This window comes from Tyto alba, unplaced genomic scaffold, assembly GCF_018691265.1.
Source record: "Tyto alba isolate M040663 unplaced genomic scaffold, T.alba_DEE_v4.0 Super-Scaffold_19, whole genome shotgun sequence".
In the NCBI taxonomy this organism is placed as follows: Eukaryota; Metazoa; Chordata; class Aves; order Strigiformes; family Tytonidae; genus Tyto; species Tyto alba.
Window position 1 is genome coordinate 9,074,880 of NW_024881281.1, and position 18,808 is coordinate 9,093,687.

Consider the following 18,808-nt stretch of genomic DNA (forward strand, 5'->3'; position numbering starts at 1 on the left):
CCAAGGAAATTTGCCAATGTCTTTTTATTTGCATATCTGGCAGACTGCTCCAGACAACTAATACATAAGTGACAGCGTACAGGTGTATTAGTTTAGAGTTTGCCTTTAATCTAGAGGTGTCAATTTGCTTCTGTTTTAATTACATCCATCTTGATATGTTATTACAACCTCATGAAACTTCTTCATTATGTGAATGGCTATAAATATATACACATGACAAACAGTTGTTATAAATTTTCTGGTTCAGCAGTGGAGGCACAATATCGTAGCCCACACATCATGTACATTTAAAGTTTCAGTGCTCCCTCTCCTCTCTCTCCACCCTCCCCTTTCCCTTCCTTCTCTTTTCTTTTATCCAATACCAAGATTTTTTTTTTCCCCTATATTTAATGGATCCTCTAAAATTCCTTCACTAGTAGCAGCATTCTGATACAAATACTATCAGCTTACAGAGCCATTTCAGCACATGTGTGCCTTTCTGGGCTGAGCCTCTGTAAGAATGTCTGTTTGTCATTAGGCAAATATAAGGAGATTGCACTGAGGTCTTATAAACATGCAAAGATCCACTTTTGTAGCAACATAATTCACTGAGTTTTTCAACACACATTCTGAGGTTGAAAACTTGGCAAATCCATCCACCAGATGTATCTTTCTGATCCCAGAACTCATTAAAATTTACTTTTTTTTTTTTTCAGTACAGCAGACTCAGCTGTTGAGCCACATTAATTGCATTTTTATTATTTTTTTCCATAGTTAAAATGACTAATACTAGAAGAGCCACTGCCTACAAGCACAATAGCCAGCCGGCAAAAATTACTAGGACTTTTAATTGTCCAGTAATATCCAAATCACATAAAATAAAGAGAGGCAATTTTGTCCCCTCAAAACAGACGGTTTTGATTTTCAGTATTTATTTTGAATTTTCTTTAAGGGAAGAAAAGAAAGGAGAAAAGACAATTTCACACCAAAAGATTCCATTCAAAGGTTGAAGTGCCCTTGACATGCATTAAAACCCACACCACCAGCAGAGTTACAACATAAATCGTCCCCAACAGCAGCACTTCTTCGCTCATCTTCTTACCACACAGACTCCTCAGAGGTCAAAACTACTTTCACTGCCCCAGCCCTCCATCAGTGCCCGCTCCGATGGACGTCACATCGTGCCTGGCCATTCAACACATCTGGCCAGCTCCGGAGCAAGCTGGAGAGCATGTGTTACCCAGCTCTTGCAACAGCAGCACCTCCCAGCTCCTTCCCCGGGGGCCTTCTGGAAGCTGGGGACCAGATGCCAGTTTCTGGAGGAGCCTTGAAGGCTACTCATGGCACTCTCCAGAGGCACATGGTGCTAAGCACCTGGACATACAAAAGGCAAGATGAAGGTGACAAAAGCCGTCAGGAGCCAGGTGAACAACACAGCCCCCCAGCTGGACATCCCCCTTCCACAGCAACGAGCCCTTTGGCCACCTCGCCTTCATTCCCACCAACCGTGTAAGAACTCTAAAAAAACCTGAAGCAGATTCTCTGACTGAAAGGTCTCGGGTCACTTAGTACTTCCAGAGCGAAAATAAATAAAAATCAATGCCTTGAGCAATTATCACCATGTTTGTAACTCATCTAAGTCTCAGCAATAGGAAATGGTGTGCAAACAGCAAAACATGGGCTGTCAGAACTTGCCAAGAGGGAGAAGTTACACCAGGTGTTTCGTACCCAGGGCCACTGCTCTCCCACACCTGAGAGCCACCTGCACGTGGTCCAGGAGAAGTCAGTGGCAAGCACTTCTGTCCCATTGGCTCCTCTTCATGGGTAAATAAATTAAAATGCCTTTACCATACTGGGAGGGCGAGTTAACAGCCGCTGTAGGACACTCCAGAGCAACCTGCAAGCTGGGTCACCCCGAGCCCAGGGGGTGGGTCGCCTGAGACATGGTAACCTGTACCCACACGTAGCGAAAAAGGTGATAGTGGCTTGCAGATTTCACTGACAGGTAAGGGGGGTATCTACACCAGATATTAGCAATGTTACATTTGCTAAAAAAGTGTCACTCTCATAGTCAGCCTATTATGGAGCAAGGCTTCTGACAAACTTTCATGACTTCGGTTCTGAATCTGACCTCTGATTGCACAGGAGTGTAAAACATGTTTTATAGTCTGATACAACTCTGTTAAAATTACTCTCCATCACAAGGAATACCCCTCCAGAACTTCGGCCACCTAAAAGTTAATCTAACCTAGAACATCCTGGTCCCTACCTCTACCTGCCCCTCCAACTGAAGTATGCACGGTCATCCTGCAGCATCCACAAACCTGCCCCAGGTGGTTTAAATCAAATGATGCTCAGCACAGGGCATGTCTCAAAGGCTGAAGATGTTTGCTTGTTTTCATGAGCTCATTCCACAAAGGACAAGCCCAGGCTCGTGGATAGGGAAGACAGGTCGGTGGCAGTTTTATTCCCAAACCTTTAAGCCCCCTTTTCTACCAAATAAAAGTACGAAAAGAGACAATTTATAAAAGCACTGATTCTAGATGAGAAGCAACTTCCACTTTAGGAAGCTGGCAAACGCATGTGAGACAGATTAAAGGGCAACCATTTCTGGAGAGTGCACCAAACTTATCCCCTGCATGGCTGTGGAGTGACTATTCCCATTTGGACTTGGGATATTAATGACATCAGTAGTATGTGCATCAGCCAGCATTACACAATCTAAAGTTCAGACAGCCAGGAACTTGGGTGCATCAGATAACAACACACCTCTGCACATCTCCTGTGTCTTTGTCTCAGAAGATTTTAAAACCAGTAGGACTGAGATGCACACCAAATACCAAGTAAATCCACATGGAGCATACGTAATGCAACATGATCAAATAACACCTGATAGGCAAAAGCTCACAAACAGAAAAATATGTGCACTGCCAAGGAATTGTCCCCTTTTGCTGACTTTTATTCCACCACTCCTGCACAGAGAAGGACAGAACCAAAACTCCTTCCTATAATATTTACCAGACTAAGGTTTTAACCAAAAGGGTGAATTTTCCTATCTCCATTGCATGAGAATGTGAACTTCAGCAATAGTGTTGCCAAGATACAAGGAGAAAAATCTCAAAATATTAAGGTAACACACTATTTAAAGGCAAATAGTACAGCAGAGCCGAGCTAGGGATCTAACAAACTGCCACTGCATGTTCTGCTGTTACAGCAAAACAAATCCCTACCTGCATTAGCCATTTCTCATTACTTAGAAAGTGGATTTTCATATCCATTTTACAACAAACGAGTTTAGAAGACTATGATGTTCTGAAGTGGTCTTTACCACGGCTTGGCATCAAGTCAAAATGACAACAAACTGATGTCACAAAAAATGCATACAGCTGGTAAAGCGTGGCACATACCAAGCCAATCCCCAACAAGAACACAGACACTGAACTGATAAATCATAAGGATGATGTACAAGAACACAGGGAAATACTGGAGGCAATTTACCCTCACAGAACCAAGACGACATTGCCTCAGCAAAGCACTGCAGTTCAAGTAAAGGAAAACTGAGAGTTAAACATTTCCACATTTCAGCCCACAACTTCCTAACTCCATTACCTTTTTATTAATTGCATTTGAGACTTCACTAAACTTGAGCTTGGGCTATTTTTAAAACCTATCTGACTCAACTTATTGTTGCTCAGAACAAAGATTAAACTTCTAATTTAGCTGCAGATAATTACAAAGCTGCAGGTCAGACCCCCGGTGTAATGTGGTAGGGTCTTCCAGTCAAACTGATAGAAACAGTTCTTACCAAAAAAAAAAAAAAAAAGCAGCAAAGACAGTGGAAACAGGGGGCCATCTCACTGAGTGAAGAATCATTCTGCCTTTCTCCCAGATGAAGAGTTACTGGGTTTAATGACTTTTTAAGTGGGGACAGATTTTGATGAGTATTCCCCCTCGGTACTGATGGCAGGGCTCTCACCAAGAAGCACACATTAAGTACCTGAAACTTCCACTTTCACTAACAACATCCCACTTTAGTTCTCAGTGTTCCCAACCAGTCCCTGATATTTCTCTATTGGTCTCAGTGTTGTAACTCAATCTTTCAATTACTCAGCCCCTTGATGTCTTTGTGCTGATTTTTTATTTTTTTTTGCCCTTCCGTGACGATCATTTTCTTTCAAAGTTCCTGATCCTTTACCTGTATTTTATAAATCTGTTTCTTTACACTCCCTCATCCCAGCAGAGGCCCCAGATATTTAATGAGAAAGGACTTACTTTCTCACCCAAATAGCAGAAAAAAAGATGCCAAGATAAAGAAGGATAAAGGTATCTTTTGTCCTACTCATATGTGCCATAATTCCCATTAATGTTAATTTTAAAGAGCAGGGCCAGTGAAGACTACTTGAATCACATTTATCTAAAGAACTTGTCCTTATAGTTTAAATTCTTCCTTCTTCAACTCAAGGCCATTGTGACTCCTACTACCACCTTTGGGAACAGCAAAAATCCCCAACTTCATTACACTGTTACCTTCAGGAGTTTAAAAGAGTATTTATGCAACAGTTGCACTCCGTGGTCATCATCTGCCCGAACAGTTTCAGCTCTTCAACAGCTTCTGAAGTCAATGGGATTTGCGGACGCCCTGCCTCCCAAAAGGTATCAGGCTTTTAAAAGTAATTGTAAAGAATTTTAAAAGTATTCAGGTGCCCAAATGATAGTAACGTAGGTTTCAAAAATTGCCCAAGAGGTACCTTTTGTGGACTATGCATCCTGCTGTTTTCAGTTCCGCTTCCTGTTTGGGTTGCTGTATTTTCAGGTCTGGTCACTGAGGTTTTCATCAAGAGATTCAGTTGCTCTCTCAAGGTTATCTCAAAATTTGATCTCAGGTCAATTTACTGTTTCCTCTAAATACACAGTGAAAATAATAAACACATCGCTTCGTATGATAACCCAGTGTCACAGAAAACCTAATGCCACTCACCATCCACAGATATCTTCATTTAGTTATGCCTTTCTCTTCTCTGCTGGTCTAAATCTGCAGACTTGCATGTGCAAACAGAGACCAGGACAAACACCTAAGCATCTAAGCAGTCAATAAACACAAGAAGGGCTACCAAGATTTGCTGACAGCACTGAACAAACACCTGATGTTATGATGCTGGTGCGGTAAGGCATGAAGATCAAATTCCTTTTGGAATATGAAGGGATAGAGACAAGGCAGAACAAACGTGCTTGAAATCTCCAAGAATTTAAGTAAACAGGCTAATCAGGCCAGCTAAAAGGCCGATGAAAAGAGAATGATTTGAGGAGGAAAACCACAGTGCAAGCCAATCATTCTGGTGTCCAGCTCAAAGCTCTGCTGTCACACGGCCAAGCTATTTCTATTTTCAGTGAGCCGTGCCTAGCGATGGGTATCACACAACAGTTATTAAAGCAAATTCCTGCATTCAGATGCATATACAGAGCTACACTGTCAGTGCACACAGACACACAACTGAGACCACAGTATCTTCAAATCCTTTCTGTTACTTCCACATTTTGTTTGTGTAACAGTAGTGTCTCTATTTTAAAGCTCACATCAGCTGTTAAGCTTTACTCCATCTACTCTCATATTATCTGTCCAACATGTAAAACTGCCGTAGCTAACATCTGCCTAAATCACACAAACACAGTGGAACAACAGCTTAAAAATTATTTACACTAGGTGGATGGAATCATCTGACACAGAATTTGAAGCTCATTAAACAGCTCCTTGACAAATATTTGTCAGCATTTCTCATTTGTAATTAATTATATTGGGCTTTACCTGACAATAATTTAGCATGGTCTCAAAACAAACTAATGCCTGCGTGCTGAACAGAAATTAGCTCAGCAAATGCACTGTGAGAAACTGCGCCAGTTTTATGGAACAAGAATCCCCATTTAAATGCAAGTCCCCTGCTTTCCACCCCACACCACTTCTATGTGGGCTTTATAAGTATCTGTGTCCCATTTCAGGCTTGTCAGATGAACTGCCTGAGTGGAAGCTAAACAAACATCGGCAGAAAAAACTCATTACCTTACTCAGTGTTCAGAAAACCTGAAACCAACTGCTTACTCCATAGGGATGGTCAGAGCTGACTCAGGAAACATCAAGTACTTCCCAGGCTTTAAGCTGTCTTAACATTCAGGTCAGATTTCATTTCTCATCACAGTAAACCAGCTTCACCACAGCACGTCAACAGCCATGTCACGTCCATCTCCAGCCCGGAGTCCTACGCACCAGGGGGTAGGAGGGAGACAAACATCTTAGCAAAATCTCACCTCACCAGAGAGCTCCACAGAAACCTGCTCACCAGCACTGCCAGAGCACATCATGGAGAAAGTCACTCCGACGGATTGATTTATCACATCTTGAGAAATGCCCTTTCCCTGTCAGACTGGTGTCTAAAATGCCCACCTGGGTGTGGAAAGCCTCATGCTATTATTGTTGGTAACAAATACACCAGCGGTGCAGCACAGGCTACACTAAGCTGGGGAAAGAGGTCAGCTTGACAAGACACCGATCACACTAACATGGGTACTGAACGTCTGTGCTTTTCTCTTTTTACAGGCTGGAATATTTTCGGAGGTCAGGGCAGTGTTGTGTGAGTAACTGCTCTGGAGTAAACCACAAGAGCTTGCTGCAGTTAGTCCCAGCAAGGCTGCTCACAGGAGGATCTGTTGAATCAAATCAAATCGTAGGACCGCAATCTCAGCTGCTGAACTACAGAGTAAGTGCTAGTTTCTGAAGGTCAAAGCTCCAAGATGGTCCCCAGTGTAAGGGGGCAGGCCTACACTGAACGTCACTACACCAGAGTCAAGGAAAGCCAGGCAAGGACCAGTCTGGCCACATCTGCTGTGACAGTGGTTTTGCTCAACTGCCACTCCAAAGGGGAAAAAAATTAAAAATCAACACTGAGAACCCATTGCCTTAATTCACCTCCCTTTTCCCCTCTATTCTCCACGCAAACATTAGAAAGATCAAGGTACGGGCTGCCATAAACCCAGAGACAGATAACTAGAAGCAGATGGCCTCTATTTCTACACCAAACAATTTATACTTGAGAAGCACGAGAAGGGTACTGATACCTGGGACAGAAAAGCAGCTCAGAGTAGGAACTGGTTAAAAAGACAGTCTTGCTTCAAGGGATGGGAACTTTTATCAACATAACCATAACAGACACAGATGACTCCTAGAAGCTACAGCGGCCATGGATGCGTGCTCTTCTTGTGCAGCACCTGTATTCCCTTGCCATCTATGAGCTTCACACAACCTGGTATTTTGTACAATTTGGGCTTTTTCAGTCACCCCAACAAAAAAAGCATTTAATAAAGGACATGTAAAACGAAGGTATATGGAAACTCTTGTTCTTGCTTGCGACTTTATACACAGCATTCATAAGAAGGTCCCGGGGTGACACCTCACATCCACCCAAGTCACACATCCATCGCTGTGGAGATGTCCTCAGAAGCAGAGGGCTCAGCCTCATCCCCCCACGGTGGCTATCCCCTCCCATGGGAGCCACCCCCTCCTGCTCCCCTTCTTCTGGACCACAGTTTTAGATCTTCCAGCGGTGGATACATTCCACACTTTGGTTCTCAGTGGTTTTCACACCCACCAGACAAAACACTCGCTGTCTCTACACACTTTCATTTGTGCTAAGCCTGAGAGAAGGCTAAAGTTCAAGCACAAAGCCTGGGCTGGGGCAGTCTTATCACATGCTGGGCACAAGTGTCTTCTGGAACCTGCGGAGAAACCTCCATGGCCTCCAACGAGCTGGGGGCAGACGCAGAGCATGAGATGTATAAATCCCAGGACACCTCTCCATGCACCCAAGCCTTCTAGTCTCAACTCAAGCATGTTAACACCTAAACATCTCACCAAGGCTGAGATATCTCACTCCACCAGCCACTCACAACCTCCTTCAGCAACACTAAAATCACAATAAAAACTTCAGGCTGCTACACACAACACGCACAGTAATTTCTGCCACATTGGGCTTGTGCCTTAGACACCTTCATCTCCCTCTGATCCTCAGAAACAACTTTCTCAACATACATACAGAGCTGCAGGAAAAAGCACCTAACAACGATTTTGTGACATTATTTCTCAACACAGCATGAAATCATTAGGTCAAAATGTGCCACCTATCACATGAACATTAAAAGTATGTCAAGTCTCAGTGTGCAAGCTATTGTTTTATCTGAATGTGATATTAGCTGGCAGAACTGGGTAATGTTTCTGCGCTCCATTTTAGTCATATAGGATTACGACAAGACGCAAGTAGTAGCCATTCTTGGCTTCGTAAAGAGAAAAGAGCACAGCAATTATTTTAATTTTAATTTGAAAATAAACAAATAAGAAGTGAAACAGAATGAAGACATTTCTAAATTGCCCTACCAAGTTCTGACCAAAAACTTGCTTTTCACTTCCCCTCCAGAAAAGACAACAGTGAAATTCTCAAGTCCATATTCCCATAAAAAAAATGTAACACCACAAACTGGAGGAAGAACAGAATTTTGTCCGAAACAGAAGCATGAAAACCTCACTCTTGCCGTCACACATGTATTCACACTCCTTCTCCCTCTGGTTTGAGCAGGGCACTTGTGGATGGGCTCACCAGGTGAGAAATGGTGGTAAAATTGAGCCTCGTCATTACCTCAGCATTTGCTCGTTATTGCTTAACACCAACCATGTGGAGGTTTGTCAGAGCGAACAAATCCCCCCCTTCAGTTACACCAGAGTAAGTTCTCTTGGAGGCCTCAGTTTGGACCGATACAGGTGTAACCAAGGACAAAATTTGGCTACAAAACAAAAAAAAAAAAAAAAAAAAAAAAAAAAAAAAAAAAACAACCAAACCAAACAAACAAAAAAAACTTAAAATGCCACTAAGTATTCCTGGGTAAATATTTGAACAGCTTAAGAGCCACACAGATTTTTTTTGTTAAACAATCAGTTTCATCTCCGCATTTATTTTGACAGTTCATAATCGTTCCAGTTGTGACTCCAGCGCACATAAACCCAAATAAATCTGCTTTTCGCCACGGCAAACTTCTCCAGAGCACAAGTTATAAACAACAAAGCCTTTCAAACAAACGGGCCGGAGCTCTCCTTGCACGGCCGCATCCCCACCACGACCCTAGACGGGCTGACAGCGGTTCCACGGTCGCGGGTGGGGGGGTGGAAGGTACACGGGGGGCCGAAGCCTGGCCGGGCAGAGAGAGGTGCTGCCCGTGGGAGGGGGCTTCACGGGTGGCACCACCCTTCCCTCGGCCCCGGCTTACCCGCACCCCTTCCTTCAGCATTTGGGCGGGGAATGACTAGTGCCCCCCGCGGAGTGGGAAGCCGCACCGCCCACCGCGGGGCCCACTCGTGACAGGCCGGCAGGGAGCGCGACAGGACGGGCGCCCCCCACCCAGCAGCAGCAGCACCACCGGCGGTCGGCGAGCCCGAGAGAAGAAACACTCCCCCGCCCCTCCCCCGCTGCCCACACCGCCCCGCGGACACGAGTGGGCGGCCCCGCCGGGACACCGCGGAGCGAGAAAAGTTTGATCCGTTGGAGGGGAAGGGAAGCGCCAGCGGGAGCCCCGCGGGGGGGGGGGGGGGGGGGAGCGCCCTTAACTCCCCGCTCCCCTGCCCGAGGGGGCGGCGGAGGGGAGGGGTGGGTGGAATGGAGTGGGGGGGGTGTCCCCGGTCCCCGCCGGAGCCCCCCGGAGCCCCCCGGCGGGAGCGGCGCGCCGGGCTGCAGGTGTCGGCGGCGGGGAGGGAGAAGGGAGGGGAGCGGGGCACCCCGGGGACGGGGAAGGGGCGGCAGGACCGCCCCCACGGGCACCCCCGGCCGCGCCGGCCCGGGAGGGTGGGGAAGGGGCGGAGGGGGGGGTTGCGGAGTGGAAGGGGGGGGTGGGTGTCCGGGTTGGCGTTGCGGGGGGGGGGGGCTCCCCCCGCCGCTGCCCCCCACACAATGAGGCGCACACAAAGCGCCGCCGCTCCTACCTCCAGCGCCTCGAAAGTGACGAAGCTGGACATCGCGAAACCGTCGATAATGTCCTCTTCGGCCGAGGAGGACTCCCGCCGCTTCCTCCGGGGGGGCCGCGGCCGGGACGGCGGCGGGGGCCCATTGTCTTCCTTCTCCGAGCCCGAGGAGGAGAGCGCGGCGGCGGCCCCGGGGCCGGCGGCCCCTCCGGCGGCAGAGCCGCGCCGCCCGCCTTTGGCTCGCCGCTCCCGGTCGCGCTGGGACCGCGATCGCCGCTTCTTCCGAAGCCCGTTGCATCGCGCCGGGCCATCCATGTCTCTCGCCGGCTCTCCCTCCTCTCGCTCTCGTCCCCCCCCGCCCCACCGCAGCCACAAATCCGGCTCCCCCGGCGGAATAACGGGGGAGGGAGGGAGGGAGAGAGGGAAGGAGAAAGGGAGGGAGGAGAGGACAGCGAGGGGGGGGGGATGAAAGAATCCGAGTGCGGTTCCACCACCACCAGCAGCAAGCACCAAATGTAAGAGATTCCTATAAGCGAGCCAAGGAAAGTAATGGCTGATCTCAGGTCGCCTTTGTAAAAAAAAAAAAAAAAAAAAAAAAAAAAAAAAAAAGGCGAGAGAGAGAAGGGGGGAAAAAAAAAAAAAAAAAAAAAAAAAGCCTCACCAAGCAGGCAATAAATCAGAATAGCGGAATGCTTTGATCAAGGGGCTGGGAGGGCGAGGATCTTCGAAAGAGAGGAAAAAAAAGCAGAGAAGAAGGGGGGAAAAATAAAGAAAGAAGGAGAGAGACCCGGTGGAAGGAGGGAGCTGAGAGTATTTCCTTGCACAAAATTTATTTTCTTTCTTCCTTTCCTCCCCAACTAAAAGAAGTTCCAAGGGAAAAAAATATATATAGATGTATGGAGCTCTCTTTCTCTCTGCGTGTGTGCAGGGAAGGGTGCAGCCTTCCCCTCCCCACGAACACGCACTCCTCTCCCCCTCCTCCTTTATCTCCCTGGATCAAACACAATAATAATAATAACGATGCATCCAGATGCAATTTTCTCAGGCACCGACCAGGGATGGACTCTGGAGTGGAGCTCGGATCCCAGCCCGGCCCCTCCAAAAACAAAACCAAACAATAAAAGAAAAAAAAAAAAAAAAAAAAAGAGAAAGAAAAAAAGGGAAGGAAAAAAGCCCCAAAACACGCCCACCCACCCCAGCTATTAATACGGATCAATCATGGCAAATTCATCGGATTAATTGTGACGACGAGGGGGGTGCTGGTGGTGGTGACAATAGATCCGAGCGGAGAGGAGGCTGCCCCCCCCTCCCCCAAAACGGCAACAACAAACAATAATAATAAAAAAAAAATAATACAGCGGTGGTGCTGAGGCTCAAATACGCTCCAGCGGGGAGGGCACCGGTGTGGGCTTCCCGCTGCCGGCGCTGCCTCCCTCGCCCCCTCTCCGGCGCGGCGGGGAGCGGGCTGCAGCCGGCGGCCCCCCCCGGGCTGGCGGAGCGGCCCCGCCGCCGCCGACCCCCGCAGCCGCGCGGGGCGGATGGCGGTGCTGGCCCCCAGCGGCCGCGCGGCCCCGCGCCCGCGCCGGTCACGTGGCTGCCGCCCCGCCCGCTCCCCCGCTCCGGCGCCGCGTGAAATGCGGCGCCCCGGCCGCGCGAAATAAGTTGCGGGCATGCGCGCAGGGCCTGCGCACTCGGCGGCGGGCGGCCGGCCCGCGTTACCCCCCCCCGGCTCAGCCCGCAGCGCTTCCCGCCCGCTCCGTCCCGTCCCGCTGCCCTTCACCTCCTCTTCTCATCTTGTCAACTTTCTCCTTAGTTTTGGCTCGTCCCGTCCCCTCTCTGTCCCTCACGTCCAACCATTCCCCTCCTGCCCCGGCTCTTCCACGGCCGTTGCCCCGCTCACCCTCGGGCAGCCAGGGGCAGGGTGGGCCTGCACGCTCCCGCTGCTGCCCCGTGAGGGGAACCTGCAGACCACTGCCCGGGGAGGCCGTTGTTGTTGGCCGCTGCCAGGGTGAGACCCCAGCACAGCGGCCGCCTCACGGGCGATGGGGCCGCAGACAGAGCGAAGCAAACCGAGGCTTCCCACAGCCACGGGCTGCGCCGGTGGGGTTTGGCCACCTGCAGCTCACCTGTCCCCCGCTCCCCTTCCCGTGTGCTGTGTGGCCATTTGCCTTCCTCACCCTCGGCAGCTTTCTGTCCCCTCTTCAGGTTTCCCAACCCAGTAGTGTGGAGGGGCCGTATGTTAGGTCATACTGCCTGTGTCACCTCAGAACCAAAAAGGCCTGCGAACTAACAAATTTACTTCTTGAGCGTGTTCTTCTGGTCACCCTTCACACCTTGTGCTTCTGTCTTCTGCCCAGGGGAACCAGCTGAGGGAACGGGCGTGGAAAGAGAAGGGTGTGTGAAACTGTTCAGTCTGGCTTTGCGGGAAAAGCTTTAGAAGCAGAGATCTGGGAGGATTATATTTGCTGGGAAGGAAAAAGGTGGGGAGGAGAACCAAACCTGTGGAGTCTTAATGTCCAGGACAGAGAAGAGGGGCTCTGGAAGCGCAGTGCTGGTTTTCCCCTGTCTACCAGGTGATCAGGCTATTGCATAGTTTGAAATAGGGGGGGGCAGGGGGAGGGAAGAGAAAGGGAATAATTTAATATTCCATATCTAGAAGAACTTTGTCTTGGAGTAGAGCCTGTTGCATGCCTCCTGTAGCTTCTAATCATTTCTCTATTGAGATACCAAGAAGGGCAACAGCAAGTGGGGTAAATGCAGGCTGAGAGTGTCAGTGTGTATTACTCCCGTGGTGTCCTTCTTGGCTGCTTGGACTCTCAGGGGTATAATATGTTGTTTACTCTGCACCTCAACACTTAGGCCACCGATCAAGTAATATTCTTAATATATTTTCTACAAGTGTTAAGTGCTTGCGTGAAATACTGAGAATCAGATACACCCTCTCTATCCATCAGGCAAACGACATCTTTGACACCTCTCTCCACACCACATCTCCTGGACAGCATGCAGTGACTTTTAAGCTGGTGCATATGTGTGCAAACCAGAAGAGGAGGAAGCACAAAGCTGTCGGTAATCTGATAGTGTGAGAGCATGTACTTTACAGAAGGCCACACTGCTCATTGCAGAGGCACATGGCTAGTTTTTAAACATTCTCAAATACCGAGCTAGAGAACATCACCTCCTAGATCTGACCTTAGATCTTCCTGTTCAGATTTTTCTCTGTTTAACAAATGCATTTCTCTATCTTGCTTCAGGTTCGTCTGTCTCACTTATAGCTGCCTGCCAGATCTATATAATCTGACCATACAGAAGCAGCTGTACAGGTATTGTTGAAGTGATACAATTTGTGCATACAGGCAAGCTCAAATATTACAATGTCTCTGTCTTCTGAGAAATATTAAGCTGTACTGTATCAAGCAACTGTTACCTGTTGGGTTTTTTGGAAAATAACTATGTAATTTTCAGGGCAATGTAATTGATTATAGTTTCCTGCACATCCATCACCATTAAAGTGACTTAAGAGACCTGTAGTTGGATACGTTTCTGCAGACATTCATTGCATGGTTGAAAGTCTGCTCAGTCTGTTTTCTTCTTGAATGCACGTATGTGGAAAACAGAAATGATACGTGATTTGTTTTACATTCTTTGTAGAAACAAATCCCTAGATTTGCATGTCTACTGAAGAAAATAAGATTAAAAACCATCCATCTAACTCATCCTCCATTGCAAAACATTTTTTTTTCTGGGCAATATTTATATCAAGCATTAGAAATCACTGGTCACCTTCTTGGGTACAACACAGGTGAATTATCCCTTTTCTGGGTCTGATCCAGAATGGGAGCATTTCCACCAACCTTAGTTGATTTAGGAGGGAGGGCAGCTAGGCCTTACTGTTACATAAAACCTCAGACAGATACTCAGGAAGTTCTCTCTCCAGTGTGTTCTTGCCTCCAGCTGAGTATTTCAAGTTGTCTTACCAGGAAGGATACCACATACCTCCATGCGTATTTGTTCTTAGGCTGCCTGTTAGCTTTTCCTCTAGAAATACATCTTGCCTGGCATCTGGTGTGAGAAAATAGCTTGCTTTTTTTTTTTTTTTTTCCCCTTATAGGCACTAGTATGCTCTAGTACCTTGCTGAGTCACTGTTTTGAGGTTAATGACTAGTGTACTCAACTGCATGCTCTTAGTTATTAACACCCAGAGAAAGGGTACTTCTTGAACATGTACTAACAGACCTATAATCTTCTGATTGGAGACAGATACCAAAAGCCTTCTGTTCCTAAATAATGGAAAGTTTAACACAGACCAAAAGCAACAATTGCAATTTCCACATCACTGTTAAGCAACTGTGAAAACACTGAAAGGGGTTTTCTTAGGACTAGCCTGTGTCATACCTATCGGAAAAGGATACTCTGAAATAACTTGAAAATTAGGACGTAATTCATTGCTTGAGGAAATGGCAAGAACCTTGCTTCTAGCAAGAGTAATTTGCACTGCATTTTGGCATTAAGCTTTAGAGATGGAATTTTTAAGACTTTAGTCCACATAAGTTGCTCAGCAGAGGCAAATGTGTCTTTTTGGGGTTAGCATCTTTTTAGGAGATGGGTAGTTTAAAATAGCAGACTGTCTATCTTGCAGACCCTTATTTTATTTTAGAAGGAGTTTGATCTAGGAATGCAAAAAAACCCAAGAGAAATGGGAAAAAGAGCCTTCTTGTTATTGTTTCAACCCTGTTCATACAGTGCATTTATAAGAATAGCAAATAATGAGAACCAAAACTCTAATACAAAATAAAAGCTAGGGCGATTGTGTGGATGGCAGAGGAATTTAAAACAGTTCCATAAAACTAAAATAATTTTCTCCAAATTGCATTGCTCATACAAATTGTATTGCTTATCAGAGAAGATTGTCTGCCTTCATAGCTAAAGGCTGGACTCGTTGTTTTAAAAGCTGTTTGCCTAGAATGTGGTTTGAAACGGTAACAGTTAAGGAAGAAGGAGTGCCCAAAGTGAACCAACATGGAAAAATAGACACCGGTGACCTTTCAAAAAAGAAATAGTTCAAGAATAAAGATAAGGGCAGTACTAAAAGTAGTTAACTGAAACCCAATGGAAAACAGGTTTCCAGAACAACATCAAGAGAAAATATACAGAGAAGCGATAATCATTACTTTCACACATGAATGAACTAACCCAATCGGTGGAACTCACTGCCACAAGGCAACTCTGAGGTCAGGAATAACAAGAACTTTCAGAGTAACCATAATATTGTTTACAAAGGGGCTGATGGGAATGTACACTGTAATGCCTCTGAACCTAAAACAGCTTCAGAAACAAAGCAGGAGACAGGAGACTGAACTAGATGGAACACCAGACTGACCCGACCTGCCAGCATCTGCATCCTCCTGCCAGTAATGGTCAAGGCACACACACATCTGAACCTGTCTTCCAAATCTCTTGTAGTTTATGTCTTGTATTAAAAACAATGCTATAAACATCCTTATCAATAGCAGGAGATCATGGGGTACATGAAACTGTTGGTAGATTAGCTGGCACAGAAAACTTGAAGCTTGGATTTTTGTAGCTGGTAGAAAACATTGTGTAATTGATAGCTATTTCTTAAAAATAGCTTTGAGTTCAGGAAATCTGAGAATTGAAAAAAAAAAAAAGCTGGATGGCATCAGCAGAAGTACAAGTTTTCCCAGAAAAGATGGAAAACCAATTTATCGGTGTTTCTCATTTTCCAAATTGGTTATAAAATTATGAAGTAAAAATATGGGTAATTTTATTAGGAAAGAAAAAAATGAGAGCTGCAAGGAGATAAGAACTTCAGAGTCCTGAACTATTGACACGAGTGGTCCTATGCTAATTTACAACAGGGGAAAACTTGGTCCCTGGAGATCAAGGGAGTCACGAGCAATGAAGCTGTGCATGTTTATCATTTATGGCCAAACTCAAGAGGTTTTGGATCCTGCTAGTTCCTTGGGATTTGTTAATAAACACCCTAGTGGAAGCTGACTAAACCTGTACTTCTCATTTCCTGAAATTCCTCATCCCACAGCATGAACATCAGTGAATAGCAGCATTTGCAAATACAGGGAGTAAAGCAGATGTCACTGGGTTTGAGGAAGCTTCATTTGAAAACATGATTCCAAATTATGTGGATAGAACAAATGCTGTATTGATTGTGAAACTGTAAAGCATGGTGATAAATGGCAATATCAGAGTTTGTGTCATGGTAGATGGAAGATCCTGGAAAGTCTGATGCTGCAATTCCGTTTTACTGGCTATCTAATATCTGAAATATCAAGTAAATAGTACATAAATGAAATTTGGAGACTACAGTGGATTTTGAAGAATCACAAATATTCATGTTGGTGGAGAAAGAAATATAATGGACACCAAGAACAAGATTTACAAGAAAAAAAAAAAAAAAAGAAGAGAGAGGAGTAAAAGGTAATGAATTCTATCTGCTGTGGAAGCAAAGCACAAACTGCAAATATTATTACAGTTCTTCAGTTAGCATCATAAAAAGTTAACTGATCTCCTAGGGTGAAATTGTGACCTCAATTACATGTAAATGAGAAAACTACTATTGACTTCAGGAAATTCAGCATTTAGCTCTCAGCGTTTTTTTTCAGTTTGAGAATGGGATTTTCAAATGTGACTAAGAGATTTAGAAGCATATACCTGCTCTTTGGTCCCTTTGAAAATAGTTCACAGGAGTATATTGCTAAATAGGTAGCATACGTACCTGCCCTGAAAACTGGTCAGCTTTTATTACCTGGAAAGACCAACTGTTTATATTTCAGGGATGCTGAGTTCAGCCTGCACTATTGTGTGCTATACCAATTCTACTGGTGTGTCACAGCAATCCAATCAATTTAAATTTTCCCTTTTCTTCCACCTTCACCAAAAAGCATGTGAAAGAAACACAAGAATGTGTTTTTCCAGCATTTTAAATCAATGTTTAAGAGAAACTATGTTTTAGCCCAACACAGGTTATGATATAGGAAGAACTATGTGAAATTTAATAGCCTGGGTTATCCAAGAGGTCAGAATACCTGATCCTGGTCCTTTCTGGCCTTTAACTCTGCGAATAAATTAGAAACCTGATCTCTCAAAGTTTTAATTTCAGAGCAGTCTTTGTAAATGGGGGTGGAGTGGAATTCCTAATAAATTACATCCCCCTCCAACATTCATTTTTCTCCCTGAGTTTCATTTAAAAAACAGTGTTTAGTTCTACATCTTCTGAATTACAGAGAATTTATATCTCTTTATGTCTTACACTGTATTGTGTGCCAGCACAGCAATTATTAAAGCATTTTTATTGATATTACACAGCTCTCTATGAAATGTGAATTAAATGTATCATGAAAATTGATTTTTAATGACAGCTCGGGTTTACATTTCTGAAGTTCATACCTTTCCACTGTTTTTTGGTTGGCACTGGAGTAAGGCAGCTACACTATCTTTATTTGTCAGAAAAGGATTAGGAGACATCCTGTAGTTTACTTGCATTTATCAGTGTAATTCTACTGATGAAAACAATAAAGTTTTCTATGTAAGTTCATCTGCAGAGAGCAGAATTGGGCTAAGTGGTCCAAATCTTCATACCCCAGTACCTGAGGTTCCTACATCTGCACTTAGGCACTTACAGGAGTGTCTTGATTTTTAAAGCTGTTGAATGTGCTCAGCTTTCGTTTTAGTTTTATGAGAGTTATGGGACACCACATCCCTGGAATCAATTTGTCATCCTCTGCCTCTTTTTCCCCATATATTATCTTTCCTCATTACTAACAAACTGCTGGAGGTAACTTTTGGTTTAGCAGACTGACATGACACTGGATACTAAAGCAGTTAACAGTGCAGGAATGCTGCTTTTTATCTACCTGTTTTTTCAGCTGCTGCAGATGGAAGGGGCGAGAAAATTTTCCAGGCTTGCTATTTAACGTACTGTATGGATATGCTTTTATGAAAATCTGACATGGAACATGCAGAAGCAGAATCTGGGCTTACAGAGTAACTAGGTCTCCTCTGGTCTTCAGCAGACTGAGGACAGACAGGTACAATGTGAAGTCAAATGCAATTATTGCCCACTCCAAACAGTATTACGCCAACTGAGCATCAAACATACTTAGTGTTCAGGTAGCTTTCAGAAGGAAATTAGGTCCGTATTAGTGTAAGCTACTGTGGATAAAACCTCCAGCTTGGCGAAAATGTCACTTTTGCTTCTCCAAAATAGCTGTATTTCCGTAAGACACATCTGTGCTGGAGTTGGGGGGAGGCTTGGGTTGTTTTTCATTGGCTGATGGGGAAGGATTATTGGTTGCTGTTAAAAATGATCCCAAGCAAACTTTTACAAGGTCTTCTGTGACTAATAAAACCTGAGTCTTTGAAATGTACTACAACCCAAGTTGTTGTTAAGAGATAATTCTCTTCAATCCAGATGCTTCCATCTGACGCGCAGTGCAGAGAAAAGCAAAAGGGAGAAGGAAAATTGATGGAAAGCCCCTCAAAGCAGAGGGGGAAGAAGTCTGCAATTTCCTTCCCTTTAACACTTCATGCACTGAACTTGGGAAGTAGCTTAAAGGCTCCTGTGCAGAGTACAACACGGTGGGGACTGAGAAAGACCCCTGCCCAGTGTGCTTACCTGTGAATAGACCTGGGAGGAGGATAGTCCTTTCCAGGCTGGGTAGGGTGCTGACACATCAGGATTTCATCTGAAAGGTGATAGTAGAAAAGGTGGGGTTATCTCGCTTGTAGTATAATCGCTGGAACAGTGAATACATGATCATAGATCTGTGAAAGTGCCTAGGAAGGGCTTCTCTTCACATG

General features: G+C 45.4%; 1 protein-coding gene across 5 annotated transcripts in view; it reads right to left on the reverse strand.

Annotated features, from left to right (window-relative positions):
* Nucleotides 1–11,501, reverse strand: part of AUTS2 (activator of transcription and developmental regulator AUTS2) — a 793,559-nt gene extending 782,058 nt beyond the window's left edge. For all 5 annotated transcript variants that reach the window (XM_042791833.1, XM_042791837.1, XM_042791835.1 and 2 more), the window contains exon 1: nt 9,992–11,501. In XM_042791833.1, the coding sequence (XP_042647767.1) occupies nt 9,992–10,285 (294 nt within the window). In that variant the 5' untranslated portion in view covers nt 10,286–11,501. The remainder of the gene's footprint in view (nt 1–9,991) is intronic.
* Nucleotides 11,502–18,808: the final 7,307 nt, after the last annotated feature.